General features: G+C 54.5%; 1 protein-coding gene across 1 annotated transcript; it reads right to left on the bottom strand.

Moving 5' to 3' along the window:
• Window positions 1–8,446: 8,446 nt before the first annotated feature.
• Window positions 8,447–15,917, bottom strand: LOC119376911 (uncharacterized). Its single transcript, XM_037646580.1, has 7 exons — window positions 15,769–15,917; window positions 13,271–14,923; window positions 12,813–13,212; window positions 10,838–12,727; window positions 10,672–10,747; window positions 8,554–8,576; window positions 8,447–8,515 (listed from the first exon to the last, which is right to left on the bottom strand). The coding sequence occupies exons 1-7, from the start codon at window positions 15,915–15,917 to the stop codon at window positions 8,447–8,449; spliced, it is 4,260 nt and encodes a 1,419-aa protein (XP_037502508.1).
• Between the last annotated feature and the right edge of the window lie 133 nt (window positions 15,918–16,050).

Here is a 16,050-nt window from a genome sequence, read left to right as displayed (position 1 = left end):
GGCCTTGAAGAGACAAGTCGATCGAGTGGCAGTGCAGCATACTGCACTTTCGCTGGATTCTAGCGATACCTCTTGCACAGTGAACACGAGTTTATAACTCGTTTGATTTCCTGACGAGCACGAATAATCCAGAAGCGCTGGCGAACTTGTTCTATGGTACTCGCAATGCCTCCATGTAACGCTCTGCAGTGCGCCTCCATAATTACCAACACCGTGAAGTGGTTGCGTCTTGGTAAAAGAATGGGATGCTTCGCTTCATATGTAGTGTCCATTCGTTCCAGTCGAAGCTGTGTACGCTCATCGACGAAAGGGTGCAGGTCTCTTAAAGCGGAAAGTTTATGAGCAGCTTTTCCGTTCAAGATCTGCTTTATGTCCGTAAAGAAAGCCTCTCGTTGGACGCGACAAATCCAAAACGTTTCGGAGTTGACCGTTTTCTCTGCTGATATCGTGGCCGCATTCACTACAGACAGTCTTCGAATTCGATTCACAAATCGGAAGATCCAAGCTGCGACACGCGGAAGCTTTCGCAGACTGCTAAACTTTGTGATGTCAATCGGCATTTCCTCTTGTGGTTGTGCGTGAAGAATAACGCTTGGCGGTTCGCACGTTGGCTCCACGTTTTTGCCGGAAATAGGAAATCCTTCCGGTTCTGTAGGCCACGTCGATCTTGGCTGATCCAGCCACCTAGGACCGTTCCACCAGTCCTTGCTCTCACGCAAGGCTTGAGCAGATATCCCTCGAGTTAATAAGTCGGCTGGATTGTGCTCGCCTGGACAGTACCACCATGCATCTAGTCCAGTGGTGTCTACGATCTCTCTCACTCTGTTTCGGACGAATTGGGCTAGCTTTTCCTGCTCGCCACGTATCCAACTCAGCACTATCATTGAGTCAGCCCACATGACACAATGAGTAAAGTTTGAATCCCACGACGACCGTATATACTTCATTAGCCTTGTTCCTACGACTGCTGCCATAAGCTCTAGTGTTGGCAGCGTAATTGCTTTTATCGGCGCTATTCGTAATTTGGCTGCTACTAGTGATGTGGACACGTTGCCAAGGATGTCGACCGTTCTCAAGTAAGCGCAATCTCCGTAGGCTTTCAAGCTGGCGCCAGAGAAGATATGAAGCTCATCCGACACTATCTCTGCCCTCGGGCTATGTCTTACACATCGCGGGATTTTCAGAGAAGGGAGTTGAATAATTTGGAAGCTCCATTCCTTCCATTGTATCTTTATCTCTTCAGGCAGGTGTTCATCCCAAGGACTGTTTAAAATCCACAGTCGTTGGAACAACAGCTTTGCTGTCACCGTGAACGCAGATAATATTCCAAGGGGATTGAAAACTCTCGAAGCAGTTCGAAGTAGTGTGCGTTTTGTGTCACCTTTGGCTTGATTGAGGCGCTGGAGCAGAGAACTTGGCGAGACTTCCAAGAGATCATTCGTTGTGTCCCATTGCATGCCTAAAACAGATGTCTTCTGTGACCCATCTATCTGCTCCTCGTTTCTATCAACACTTCTTGCAGCCGCTGTTCATTTGTTTTGCACTTACGCAGGTTCATGCCGGCATCTCTCATGATTTTTTTCGATCGGTGGTAAATGTCTAAACTTTCGTGGAAAGTGTCTGCCCCGATTAGCAGATCATCGACATAAAAGGATTTCAGGTCAGAGGCTAATGTCTTGTCTTCGTCTGGTACATTGTCCAAGTGATGATGAATAGTCCCCATCCGAAGGAACGGACTTGAAGTCGACCCAAAGGGCACCCGTGTCATACGCCATTACAGAATGTCGTGGCTTGGGCTAACGGGAATGTTATCGAACCACAGAAAACGAATTGCATCTCTGTCAGGCTGCTGTATCTCGATTTGAAGGAACGCCTTTTCGATATCCGAGTTAATAGCGATGGGGTACACGCGAAAGCGTATCAGAATCTGGAGCAGTTCCGGATTTAGATTCTCTCCTTTGTCCAGACACTCATTGAGGGATGGCACACTCCGTTCGTGAGACAACGCGTCAGACACGACTCGCAACTTTGTAGTCGATGACTCCTCTCTAATTACTTCTCTATGAGGCATATAGTAGACCGCTCGGTAATCAGGAACGCTTTCTGGCACTAACTCTGCGTGTCCGAGCAAGGGATACTGCCTTATGACCGTGTCATACCGCTGAAGTTGGCCATCATGTATACATAACCTTCTCACTAGCTTGTGCAGTCGAGTGAGAGCTGTATTACGATTGTCTCCGAGCAAATGTTTACGTTCTTCTTTCCATGGTAGTGCAACAGTATACCTTGCAAATCAGTTCTGCGTAATCCCGCAAGGTGGCGCAAGGGGTTAAGCAAGGGAAAATAGACCACCACCCATTTTTAGCGAGAAGCCACAAGGAAATCCATACGGATTTCTCAGAAATAAAGCCTCTTACTTGCCGAAAAATTCGTCCGGACCAGGACAAATTTTTCGGCAAGCAAGAGGCTTTATTTTTGAGAAATCCGTATGGATTTCCTTGTGGCTTCATGCTACAAACGGGTGGTTGTCTATTTTTCCTTGCTTAACAGTATACCTTCCATGGCATTTACTGATTGTCTTTCGGAATCGCTCGAGGGTCTGGTCCGGGGTGGAGTCGCACTGGTCAGTAATGCCCATCGCCTCGAGTTGCCAAAATGACTGTAAAATATGTGAGGTTGCCTCTTCGTCGGCAGAAGTATCTACTCGTAGCTCGCAGGCCATCAAGTTTGTATCACGCTCCATGAATGCTGTATATCGGATTCGTCCTTGGCGAGTCCATCCGATGAATGAATTCATAGCGACCAGTCTCTCTGTGTCTGTGCTTCGCACTAGTTCGCCGGTCAGTATCTGCCATAGGTGATCTGACCCGATGAGTAAGGACAGTTGGGGTTCTGCATCCGCTCCAAGAAAGCATCGTTCATCAGCGATGAATTTTCCTTCAAGTCGCAGCTGTCTCACAGATTTGTTGTCGTCGGATGGTGTAGAAACATCGTGGCAGATAACTGGTACCATGATGGCTTGCACGACGCAGACCTGAGAACTGTGCTGGCTGCGCAGCGGAACTTCCACGATATTAACCTTTTCCGCACGTGATGGAGTCTCTGTTCCAAAGTGTTAAGTTCAGTTCTTATCTCGCTGACGACCCTCAGTCGTAGTTTCCTTGCGGTGTCTTCTTTGATAAATGATCGCTCGCTGCCCCCGTCCAAGATACCACGGATATATGTACGGTTAGCGTCGTGACCGACCCAAGCACAGAAAGTCTGAAAGAATACTCCAGTGTCCACCTTAGACATAAGACACGACGACTGGTTACTTCTCGTTATTGCGTTAGACGATACAAATGCGGTCGTACTGTCAGATTTGCCGTTACTCTCCGACTTTTTGTTTTGTAAGTCGGGTCGTACATGCTGGAGGCATGCCTTCCATGGCAAAGCGAACAAGTCGGCTTTACCTGACAAAACCTTGCCTGATGCCATCGCGACGTACACCTGAAGCAGCGATTATCCTTCAGTAGCTGCTGCTTCTTCGAGCCCAGAGAAATCTTGGAGTGACAGGTGCGAGTGCCATGCTTATCCGATCTGCAGAAGAAGCATTCGCGTTTTTCCGCAGTAGTATTATGCAGCACAGAAGCGGTGCTGCGATCTCTTGACTTTTCAACGTTCACTTTTTGCTCCCTTGGCGTCGTTAAGAAACACTGCTCTCGGCTTTCTAACTCCACTCTAGTGAAGTTGAGCAGGTCATTCAGCTCGCCTTCCGAAGATGCTGTCACGAGTGCCTGTCCCGACACATTACCTACAGGGTTAGCAATGGGAGGACTTCTTAATGCCTCTCTTCGTTTTTCGCGAACAAACGCCACGACGACGTCGGCCGGCAAGGCGTTTTGCAGGATGTCAACAAGCATTGCTGAGAAACTAAGTGTCGGTACCTTCAAGGCTTTCAGGCAACGAATATGGAGCTGCGCAGTGTCGTACAGCTTCCTAAGACCTCTTACATCGTTTCCCGACACGACATGCGGAAGCTTCCTTAAGGCTGACAGGTGGTATTGCTCTATCTTCTTTCGGTCACCGAACCTTTCCTTAAGAATGTCGATTGCGTGCGTATAACATTATTCTGTGGTTGGTAACCCTGCGATAGATGCTGCCGCTTGTCCCGCGAGGAAATTCCTCAAGTAGTAGAACTTTGTTGTCGAGGATAAAGTCTCGTTGTGATGAACGGTTTGTTCAAACTGTTTCCAAAATCCTGTCCAGTTGTGAACGTCTCCGCTAAAAGTGGGAATGCTGAGCTTCGGCAGTCGTAATCCGGAAGGGTTGTCGCGTTAGGTCCTGTTTGAACAGTCGTTAGTTGAGCGGTAGGTCCGGAATGGGTTGCCGCGTTAGGCCCTGGCTGAAGAGTCGTTAGTTGAGCGTTAGTCTGCGCAGAAAATGCTGCTTGCGGCTCGCTTCCAGCACGTTCTAAAGCGGCGATCTGGCAGCGTAATTCAGCCAGCATGCCTATAGCGTGATCATTATACTCAGCTGCAGCGCTATATTCTGCTTCAAGCTCGTCATCGGGAATGTGCTCTTCGAGAGCGGCATTATTACTTGAGAGTTCCAAATTACTCGAACTCGGGCGGTCGTGAATACCTGTGAGCTTGGCGATGTCGGCGTTCGGGTTGTTAAGCAACGTTCGGGATTCCTGCAGCAACTTGGTGTTCTGGGAGCCTCGAGCTGTCCGCTTGGCCTTGAGACGATCCATGAGTCAAGCTCTTCCTCTCTGAGTGGGCAGGCGTCCAGCTCCTCCACGAATGATCAACGAAGCGCTCGTCGGTCGGTGGATCCTCACCACCTGCGACGCGACGTGGACGAGTAGAAGATCTCTCGAGTTGTGCAAAGAAAGGAAACGTTCTGCACGGGGTTTTCGGCACCATAAATAAAGAAAAATGTGAACGAACGCGATAAATCAGACAGGAAGCCATCTTGCCCATAGCCTTCTCCTTCTTCATCTTCTCTCGCAGTCCTAGGCCTCGCACGTTTATTATTTTTCTTCACGTATTATGTGGCACATGCATATTTATTTTTGCTCAACGTCAGGTTGCTTCTTCATTCTTCAAACGCTGAACCGTTAATCGCCAGGCAACTACTTCGTGATCCGATGACAAGCTTCTCGGCTCTTCTGCGCCGTTGAGCAGCATTTGCGCTCTCGTTCTCGATGGCGTTGTCAGACGGCGACTGCACAGCGAAAGCGAATAGCTGTGCGCGCCATGGCTATGATGTCACCCCTCTTGATTGCGCAGAGCAGCAGCGGCGAGTCGCGTGCGCCGGCGCCAGTCTGTCTGCCTGGCTACGACGCCACTCCTCTCGCTCTCCGCCACCAGCAGCGGCGCGCGGCGGTGGCGGAGAGCGCGTGAGATGCCAGCGCCACACTGATCCTCGCGCATGCGCAGCGCGGCTCATGACGCTCCACGTCAAATCGGCTTCGGCTAGGCAAGTGTAGCTAACGCTACAAAACCACTTCCCATCACCCTACCGAGAGCAAATACCACTTCATCCATGTTCATCGGTGAGGATCCACTTTTCAAACTTGATTCATTGTTCTCGTTTGTAATTATAAAGATCTGAAAAGTTTCACGCGATATGCCCAGGTAATCCGCAGCGCGACCTCTGAACAGAGGTCGCTGCTGCGGTAGCTACATTACTGAAAGCACCTGCCTCGCGACCTTTGGATACAAGGGCATTGACGAGGCATTCGTGCTCAAACCATGTGTTTATCGTTTTATCATCACGACCGTTTGCCACTGATTCTCGCGGCAGACATTTTATGTCATGCCTATGATTTTAATACTTTGTTTTACCCGCCTTTTTAGCGCGCGGAATTTTAAGGCCCTTATACAGCCGATTACCAAAATCATTGTTCACGTTTCTTGTTCCATCGCCTGGCGCACTTTGGCCACCAATTGGCCCTTGCGCCATTTAAAACCAGATATCATCATCATCAACGACCTCACGAACCGTTTAACGTCACTTTGCATATACGGCCAGAAAAATTGTTCCGCCACTCTATTAGTTGTCTTTCTTACTCCTTGGTATCCAGTCCTAATAAAGTCCTGAGCCAGTTTGATAACAGTCCTTAGATTTACTGGCACTACTAGTTGTCGTTTCTCTTCTGCATCATGTACCTTAACTACCCGATCTCCCATCTTCTCGAATTTATGCCTCCGTCGGCTGTTCTTACAATAAAGCCACTTCCCTTGCACTTCTAAAAAACGTCGCAAAGTAGTGTCCGCTTTTCCTCTTGTTTCATTTCAGCTGCAGTTTTGTTGATTACTGAAACTGACGTTCTTTTCACAGGGACATCTTTGTGGTCCATGTTCATCCCACTTTTCTTTACTGCATATAATTGATCTTCTCCAGTGTGCTGATCCGCACTTCTTCCATCACCGTTGTTCACCACTTCAGTGTCTTCACGTTCTACACTGTCATTTTTGTAGTGCTAAAGGTCCAGAGGGGATCCGGATTGTCCACATCTCTAACATCGGGTACATTCCCTAAAAATACATGTAATGGATACTGCACGCACCGTGCTTCAACCCATCCACAGAAATAAGGCGTCAAAAGCAAGACCCGTGCTAGAGGCATTCGCCGCACAGTTCCATCCGCCAATCGAACCGGCGTTTTTCCCCTCTGAGATCTGCCTCAGAGACCATGGATTGCCTCACCAAAACAATGTTTGGCCCCGTGTCTCTGAGCACGGATACCCTTCGCCCCTTCAGGATTCCTGCTGCCACTGGTATCAAAGGTGTTGCCTGTTCGGGATCTACTGCCGTTGTGACAGCACATGTCTCCTCCCTACCCTCCTGGTCAAGTTGTTTTCCCTGTAAGCATCAGCAGGGCTTTCCTCTGCAACTATGCAGGCTCTTTTATTCCTGACCTTTCACGGCAGGCTTTTGTTGTGTGCCCACTCCTTCCGCACCGATTGCATTTTGACGATGAACTATGAGTGCGACCCGCGGCACATTTTGCTGCTCTACGCCCAGTCTTGTCACAGAGGTAGCATTTGATTGCACTGCGTGTTTGCTCTTTCTTCTCCGAACCTCTTTAATCTTGTCCTTTCCCTAGATTCATTTGCCATTGAGCTTCCGAATAACGGTCGGCGTGTTCGGACAGCTCAGACACCGCCTTCAAGTTGCGCTCCTTCAGGAATATTGCCACTCCCTTGTGACACGATGTCAGGAATTGCTCAGCAATCATGCTATTCCTCAGATCCTCGAATGTTCTCTCTATGTTAGCCATCTGTAACCACCGATCGAAGTAATTGGAAATTCGAGCAGCGAACTGCTGGCCTGTCCAATTTTCCTGTGGTTTCGAGCTCCGGAATTTCTCTCAGAAACCCTCGGCAGTTGAGCTGAAGCGCTGGAGCAGAGCCTTTTTCACTTTGTCGTAATCTAGCGCATCCTCTGCTGGCATCTGGCTAAAAACGGCCAATGCCTCTCCCACAAGGCACATGCCCAATCCAGTAGCCCAGTGACTCCTCGGCCAGCCTTGTCCTATTGCTATTCTCTCGAACCGCTGTATATAAGCGTCGAGGCCATCTCGCCTTTCGTCAAAAGGTGCGATTAACTTACGCGGCCTTACTTTTGGAGGTTGGGGTACCATCTCTGACCTAGCTGGTACTTCCGCACTAGTTGCGCGCAACTGCAATTTTTTCTCAGTGAGCTCCTTCTCCAACATTAAGTTTCTATAAGTGCGCTAATCCGCGGCTTTCGCTCGCTCTTCATCTTCTTTCGCGGCCTCTCCTGCCTCTGCACGCTCTTCCCGTAACCTTTTCTGTTCCTCATGATACAGCGGCATTATAGCTTCAGCCGAAAATCCTGCTGCACTTCCGGCTAACATCAAACGTTCCAGATCCATTTCGTGGCTCCCGACAGACCTAGGCGTGTGAGAGTTACATGAATCCTGGCAGGCTCGCCATTGTCACACGTATGCTGGTGCCTGGTTCGCTCGTCTGGCTGTACGAAATAGAGGCCGATGGTATCAAACAAAAACTCCCACTTCATTCCCAGAAAAATAAGACAAAACAACAGGAAAAACACGCACACTTCGAGAAAAAAAGGAAATGTCTTAATGTCTCGCGTTTCAACGTCCGCTACCGTTCGCGTCTCACCAGTTATCGTGCTTACGGTTCCGCCGTGACCTCCGGTCCGTTGCTAGCCCCTCTCAAGCTGGATGACGACACGCCGTATCCATGCTCAACGGTGGCGTAAATGTTGAAGGAACCACTGCAGCGGTAGTACCGGGAGTTGCTCGCCGAGGCAGGTGCTCGGGCGAGATACACTGCAGCCCAGGGTCGTCGGTAGTTCCTTGAGCTACTCGCCGAGGCCGGTGCTCGGGCGGGAGATGGAGGAGAGACCCAGCCAGAAGCTGCGCAGCTGTCCGCCTCTCGAACGCTGTGTCCCGGCTCTCACGTTCTTCACTCCGCGCGCCCCCTTGTTCCAATCTGGCCTCCCACGCGCGCTCTTTTTCTCGTCTTCCTTTTTTTCTTTTCACTGCGGCCTTGAAAATATGTGTTCCAAATACCTTCTTCCTCTTCTTTTCTTGGCCTTGTCATTCTGGACAGATGGTAAGGAGTGGAACTGAGCTGCTTGAACTGAAGTAGGCTGTTTACCTCTTCCACAAAAAGGGCATGCAGGAAAGCGACACTGTGTTTAGTGCAGGCACTCTTAATGAGCAAGTTGACTTACAGCTTGCCATTCCACACGCTCAACAAGAGCGAGGAAGGGCAAGTGGACTCTTTATCAGAGGGGCTTACAAGGCGACATTAGGCTTATCAATAGGCACTCCGACAGACAGGCTGCTCGAGATTGGCGTGCATAACACGTACGCCGAGCTGAAGGCAGCTACATTAATCTCTCAGACGAACCTTCTCAGCCAGACGAAGTCAGGAAGGGAGATCCTGATAAGGGCGGGCATTCCGCCGCACCCGCGAAACTTGGACGAGGGGCTGGTAGAAATACCAGAACCAGTCCGAATGGATATCTCGATCGCTCCAATCCTTAGAAATATGACCAAACAATGCCATAAAGATAGGAGAGAGTGGACGCTTCCAGATATAATTGGAAGCGCTCAGTAGTCACAATAGTGAGCTAGCGACACGAGAAGCATGTTATCCTGCGTATCCCTGTACACGTCTTCGACCGCCAAGGCAGGGTGTTTCGCCATCGCATTGGCGATTAAAAATCGAGAGCGAAATGTTGGGAAGGCATACATCACCATAATCTTGGATTCGCAAGAGGCGTGCCGACTGTTTACGAAAGGCCGTCTCCAATTAAACACTTGTAACCTCTTTGGCAACGATTTGAAAAACACTTCTAAATTGGTCTGGTGCCCGGGACATGCAGGCCTAGAGGGTCACGAGAGGGCGGACGCTCTAGCTCGAGCGCTCACGAACCCAGCGGAGCACCATCCTCCCTCCCAGTTACCACTACCCCGCACTACACACGATGACCTTCGCGAGGACCAAGACAGTGACCCTGCTCTAATGCCTCCGCGAGAGCTTCTTGCTCATCAGCGATGCGCACGGCAGAAATATGGCGCCCCCCACAAATCTCTTTGTACCGTGCAGCATAGAAAACTTTTGAGCAATGGGAGGCATTCCTCGCTAGCTCGGACCCGGAGGTGCAACTAGCGCTTCTGGACCATGTCCGGCTGGTGGCACAAGCCAGTGGAGGCTTGGACAGTGGGCCTCACCCATCTAGCTCCTAGATCCCTTCCTTTTCCCCCAATAAAAGATATTCTTCTTCTTCTACCTCTTTCAATAACTCCGAGGTAAAACATGAGGGACACTGAAGTATCACGTCTCGAGGGGCAACCTGAACAACGATATCATCGCCACCAGGTTCAAAGTTTTCAACAGTCATTGTGTGGATTGGTTGCCTCAGCAAGAAATACGACCCTTCTCCACGTTGGCTCGACAGATGCTCCAATGCGCAGCAAAGGAAATCACCCAACACTCCAATGTATTTCTTGGGTTTCTCTACACCTTCGGAACCTGTGGAAGCTTTTGCTTGGAGCAAGTATCGGTATCAGGACGTAAGAGAGGGAATCCCACTCTGCTGAAATGGACTGTCTTTACCATCATCCTCAGATACCATCATCCTCAGAGTCTCGAATTTGATTATTGCTTTGGGGTTGTCGCTGATCAAATTCCATTGGGAATCCATGCTGAAGTTTACTTTCACTGGCATGGGATCACTCGCTTCTCTGACCATCCTGACCTGTCCACCAGCGCAGCTGCCTTTGCAGGTGATTGGCAAGTTAGAGTTTGATAGGTTGAGCGTATCCACGTGATTGACGAAATTTTGCCACTTTTGTGGTGAAGCCCCTATCAACTGTTCCGGGTTGCGCAGGAGCTTCTCTGTGCACTCTCGTTGGATGGCCCCTATGGATTTCCGGGTTGAAAGCGCAAAACCCCATTTGCAGTAGCACCCGATGGTGGCCATTAGTTCTGTGAGAGAATGTTTGGTACGAAGAAAAGTGGGGCTGGAGAATTACACAACCGGGGGTACCAAACAGGGCTTGAACCGATACGGGAGCAAATCCCGGTAAAGAGTCATGCGAGAGCACGCATCAAAGTCCTGGGGGCGCACGTGAGAGCAGGAGAAGACGCTGGAACATCACACAGCGCCGGGCACGCACAGATGCTCTGGGGGGACAGATCACAAGGCACACCATCGCACCGGAGCACACCATCGCACTGGGGCACACCATCGCACTGGAGCAGACCAGCACACCATCGCACAAGGCACACCATCGCACTTGAACAACACGTTGAAGCAAGCGACTATTGACGGCCGCCGCGCACGTGGACGTGGTATATGTTCCGGGACGCTGCCAGCACCTCGCTGACGCAGATCTTCTTAAACAGCCGTAGGTAGGGCCGGGAGCAGAGTCGGCGCAGGACGCGGTCGTTATCCGGGTCCCAGGCGCCCAACGCACCGACGATGACGGCTGCTACCGTGACCCGCTGGTAGCGTCGGCGGAGGTAGGCGGCGACCGGTTCGTAGCGGGAGACCATGTCGTTCCGCGTGTTGGCGAACGCTTCGCGCGTGTTTTCGAAGGGACACGCCACGTCCACCACGATGGCTTCCTCTCCACGAACGAGGACAAGGTCTGGCCGCAAGCCGGTATCTCCGACAGGCCGGCTCTCAAAAGCGATGCTGTAGGTGCGGATGCGGGCGACGACGGCGTTGTGCCGGGCCGTGTACAAGGCACTCCTTGCCATACAGTGGCCCAGCACGTGCGGCAGAGTCTCCCGCTGGTATCCGCAGGTCCTGCACCGCTGGTCCCGGTCCGGGGGGCCCCACATGGCGGCGCCGTTGAGAGGGAGAAGGTTCAGGCGCGCCCGGTGCACGAAACGCCAGTCGGCAAAGTGGGTGTACGCCCCACTCCGCATGAAGTGAGAGCTGGCGCGGTCCGCCGAGACGCAGGCCATGACTTTTCCCTGGTTGGGCTGGGCCAGCAGGGCGCGGTCGCGGTCCGCCGCGAGGACTTCGCGAATGGACCGCATGACGCGGTTCCGGTGCGTCGACGGGATGGTTACGTCGGCGCAGGTCAGGGACGTGTTGTCTGGTGAGATGTGCCACGAAACGTGTAGGCGACGGGAAGCCTTGCGGGCCTCCGTCCACACGGACCGGAGCTGGGTGGCAGGGGTGCGGAAGGCGCCGTCAATCTCGCCCGACAGGTAGGCCTCGAGCTCCGACCGGGTCGCCTCCCAGCCGAGACGCGCCGAGGCCACCGCGTAGGCGTCCGATAGCGCCAGGGTCCGCAGCTCCCGGTCCGCCGTGGTGGGAAGTTTGATAGCGGAGTCGACGCGACAAACGTCGCTCCGCTCCGCGGCCACGGGGATTGCAGCAGCTCCGCCGGCGGCACTCCCGTACACGTAGTGCGTGGATGCGTTTGTCGGGAGATACAAGGTCCGCTTGACGAGTGGACGTACGGCGTCGTCGAGCCTGCGCCAGTCAGTCTTGCCAAGAACCCCGCACCGCATGGCGAAGTTGAGCGTCGGGTATACGAATGTACGCACGGCGTCCAACCGCTGCCAAGGGGCCAGCATGGAAGACAGGATGGTGCGGGCCTGCGAGATGGCGTCGTCGATGACAGATCCTGAGCTTGTTGGAATGCGGAACCCCACGCGACGTCCCAAGAAACGTAGCGGCTGGCTGTCCTCCAGCGGCGTGATGGGGACTCCCGAGACCGTGAAGACGGTGGGCCGCATTCCAACAGGGGTTCCCCCGCACATATGCAGAGATGAACACTTGGCTGGATTAAGCGCCAAGCCAAGTGGAGTCGCGAGGCCCTCGACGAGGTCGATGCGACGCTGCAGCGCTGCGGGTGAGTCGGCCAACGGCGTGAGGTCATCGGCGTACGCAAGGATGTTGTGTGCGTCGCCGGTGCCTTGGACTCCTCGGATAACCGGATCCACCACCAAGTTGAAGAGCAGCCCGCTGAGCGGGCAACCCTGGCGGAGACCGGCGGCGATGGACACAGGCTCGGACGTCCCCTCTGCGGCGACGAGGACCGTCCGGTTGTCCCGGTACAGGTCCTCGATGAGGTCGGTGAAGGTAGAACCCGCACCGGATCCGCGGAGGGCGTCGAGCAGGGCCCCGTGAGGGACCGATCCATACGCATTGGTGAAATCCAGTAGGGCCGCGCACATATCTGGACCGCCAGAGCGCGCCCCATCGAAGCGGTGCTGGAAAATGTAATTCAGTTCAAACACACCGTCGAAGGGGAGAAAGCCCTTTTGGGCAGTGAGATAGGACGCGGTGCTCCATGACCCAAGACAGGAGGCGGGCGGCGAGGCACTTGGCGTATAGCTTGGAAGCCGTACTGCCAAGTGCAATGGGCCGCCAGTTGCTAGGGATCGCCGGGTCGCCCTTCTTGTAGATGAGGACGGTCCTCGAGGTCCACCAGGAGTCCGGCGTGCGGCGATGGTGAATGCACGCGTTGAACAACGCCGAGAGAAACCGAGCCTCCGGGTCCACGGACTTCCAATGGTGGTAGGTGAGGCGGTCCGAACCCGGGGCGGTGTTCTCGGCTTTGCGGAGGCGTTCAAGGACCTCATCCTCGGAGAAGGGTGTGGTGTTGACAGGGGCCGGGGCCTGCCGGTCGCTGGAAGAGGAGGCGGGTGTCGGCCGTACGTGCTGCCCAGGTCGTCCCCCAATGATCCTGCAGCTCCTGCAAGGGGATCGCGCAGGGGCGGGAGGGGCCCTCGAGGATCAGGCGAACGGCCCGCCGACGGTTGCGCCGGTACAGGCGCTGGATGTCGGCGGCGTTCGCGGGGTTGATCTGGCGGGGAGCACTTGCCGACGACGCAGTAGGGATGCGGACGGCCGCCACTGCTAGAGCGACTGCCTGGTTCCGAGCCTCCTGGGCAGGAGGGGCTTCTCGCAGGGTAGACCGCAGGACACGGACCTGTTCCGCGAGCAGGCGGGTGTGGTCCGGGGGAAGGTTCATGGCCGGCACGTCCACGGGGGCATCGGCAACGTCGGCCTGCAGAACATCCGGGCCAGGGTCATCAGGCGCCTCAGGCTCCGAGGGAGTCGGCGACGACCTGGATGACCGCGAAGCGGTCGACGCGGCCCTGGCGGATGGAACACGGAATGCCGGGGGCGACGAAGCGGGCGAGCGTGAGTGCTCGCGCGGTGTTGACGGCGAGAGAGAAGGTGGGCCACGGACGGGCCGAGGGGCCGCCGATGGTAGTGGCGGCGACGGAGACCGGGGTAGGCTCGGTAAGGAGGACGTAGACGACCTCGGGCTGTCGGTAGGGGTTGCTCCCGATGACGTAGAAGAGGCCGCGGCCGGGACCGGGGACGGAGGCGACGAACTCCTGGCAATAGGGCCAGCCACGTCGTGCAGATCATGCCACCGCAAATGCGCATCCAGGTGGTGCGGTAGGCGGAACTCCCGAGGGCATCGGGAGCACACGAGACCTGACTGAACGGACGTGGACGCCTGTGGTGCGTCGGTACCGCAGGAGTGGCGGTGAGGTTGCGCCGGTAACGGCGCCTCGCAGCCAGCGCAGATGGTGACGCGCTCCCGCACTGCGACGCCGTGGGCGCCCTCCAAGTGCCGCCTCAGGTAGCGGACGCGGAGGCACCACGACGAAGTCGTGTACACCGCGTCGCACTCACGGTGAAGGCAGCGGAGGGTGCCGGGAACGGGGTAGTAGTCCGTCAGCACGCCGTTGTTGAGGACCGGGGGACGGGGCTCGACCTGGGGTAGTACAGGTGAAGGGGGTGGTCGAGGGGTCCCATCCGAGGCCACAGAGCCGGGTCGTGGGCGTCGAGGTGGCGGTGGCACCGGGGAGTCAGCCGAAGAAGGCGCCGGGCGTCTTCGGAGCGCCCGAGGCGAGGGGCCCTGCTGCGACGAGGGCGACGAGAAGGCAGGAGACAACGTCGAGGTCCCGCCCGAGGCCGAGGTGGAGGCGGGCGTCCCGGGCCGAAGGCGTCGGGTCGCCGGAGGCGTCGGGGAACCCGCAGCCGTGGGTGCAGGTCGTCGCCGAGCCCGCCCGGCAGGTGGCGGCGGCGTGGGGCCAGTCCGGGAAGGCCCCGGCTGAGCCGGGTCTCCCGGCTCGGCAGGCCTCTTCCTCCGGGGGCCGGGCATCCTCGAGGGCCAGGCAGCAGGTCCAGGCAGCAGGGAGAGGCCTCTCCCGGGCCGGGAGAGGCAGGCAAGAAAAGGCGGTTGACGCTTACCAACTCCTCTCCCGGTGGTCGCCTCCTCCTGAGGTGGGCCTTGTCCGCTCCGCCGGTAGTGGGTCGATGCCTGGTCCGCTGGGCTGCTCCTCCGTCGTAGTGGGTCCTGGGCTGTGGTCCGGTCGCCTGGTCCCTCCTGGGTCCTCCGAGGGCCTCCCTGGTCCTCCTGGACGGCCAAGTCCGTATACCGTGTCCTTGTAGGGTGGCCAAAGCCCACAAGGGACCGCCTCCGACCTTTTGAGACACTTCGATCTTAGCCAAAAGGCCAAAAGGTTGTGATGATGAGGCTGACATGTGGTCCTTTATGGCGGAAATACCCTCTGGCAGAATCAGTAGCAAAAGAGACGGTCTCTGTCCCCAGGTACTGCCAGAACATGATGCCTGATTGACTTCGGTTGGGAGTTGGAACTCTCGAGGGGTTTTGGATCACCATTCTCATTGCCATAAATTCATACAAGTTTGGAGTGTGGGGTGGAGTGGGAAAACATGATGCCTGATGACACAGAATTTCCTTCGGTATCCTATGCGCGAAAACATTTCCACAAGCTCTTCGCCTACAGTTCGTGAATCAATAGTTGGCAGTTGTATCGCGTCAGTATACGGAGTGGCAAACTCCAGCAGCGTGAGCATATCTGTTTTCTTTTCGTGATGTTGGAGAACGTGGTCCTGTAATATCGACGGCCACTCGCTCAAATGGCGTGTTTATGAGCGGCATACGGCCAAGTGGTGCTTTGTCCACTTTCCTTTCGGGAACGACCGTTGGCATGCGTCGCGCGACTTGCCATACCTTTTGACGGCCTCCTGAAAACAACGTAATAAAACGCGCCCAGTAACCCTTCGGTAGTCTTCTGGATGCCTTGATGTTCAGAAAGGGGGTTTTCTTGGGCTAGCTCGAGAACTTGCGCACGTAACGTTTTCGGCACCATCGCTTGTTCGATCGTTTTGCCGGGACAAAAAAGTGGTAAGAGCGGTACAGTATATCACCGCGTACGTAGAACGAGCAGGCCGTTGATCCCTTACCCTTGAAGGTTTTGCTCACCTTAGCTCTGCACCTTCCAAGCTCTTGTCATTTTCCTGCTCCGGTTGAAATGTCTCTCGTGAGACCTGATTGAGGTTCATTACCTCCTTTTGTCTCTTCCCCACGACCTTTGTAATAACCACTGCGGGCATTGATTCGAGATCCTCCATGTTCCCTTTTTCGCTCTGAGCTGGGAATACGGGGATCGCAAAGGGAGTACGGGGATCGTGAGCCCCTGGCAGATATTCGATCATGACATCAAACGGAGGGTTGTCGAGAGATTTCGCAACATTGTCCCCTGAA

The sequence above is a fragment of the Rhipicephalus sanguineus genome, unplaced genomic scaffold, assembly GCF_013339695.2.
Source record: "Rhipicephalus sanguineus isolate Rsan-2018 unplaced genomic scaffold, BIME_Rsan_1.4 Seq273, whole genome shotgun sequence".
Taxonomy (NCBI): Eukaryota; Metazoa; Arthropoda; class Arachnida; order Ixodida; family Ixodidae; genus Rhipicephalus; species Rhipicephalus sanguineus.
Note: the sequence above shows the minus strand (reverse complement) of the source record. Positions and strands in the feature narration are given on the sequence as shown.

What these genes read in the sequence shown, in the direction of transcription:
- LOC119376911 (XM_037646580.1), bottom strand. Translation starts at nt 15,917, where the DNA reads ATGGAGGATCTCGAATCAATGCCCGCAGTGGTTATTACAAAGGTCGTG. An exon ending in TTGGAAGGTGCAGAGCTAAG is followed by an intron (nt 14,924 to 15,768) that starts GTGAGCAAAACC and finishes CCACCCTACAAG; the next exon opens with GACACGGTATACGGACTTGG. An exon ending in TCTGTCCCCCCAGAGCATCT is followed by an intron (nt 8,577 to 10,671) that starts GTGCGTGCCCGG and finishes CAGAATGACAAG; the next exon opens with GCCAAGAAAAGAAGAGGAAG.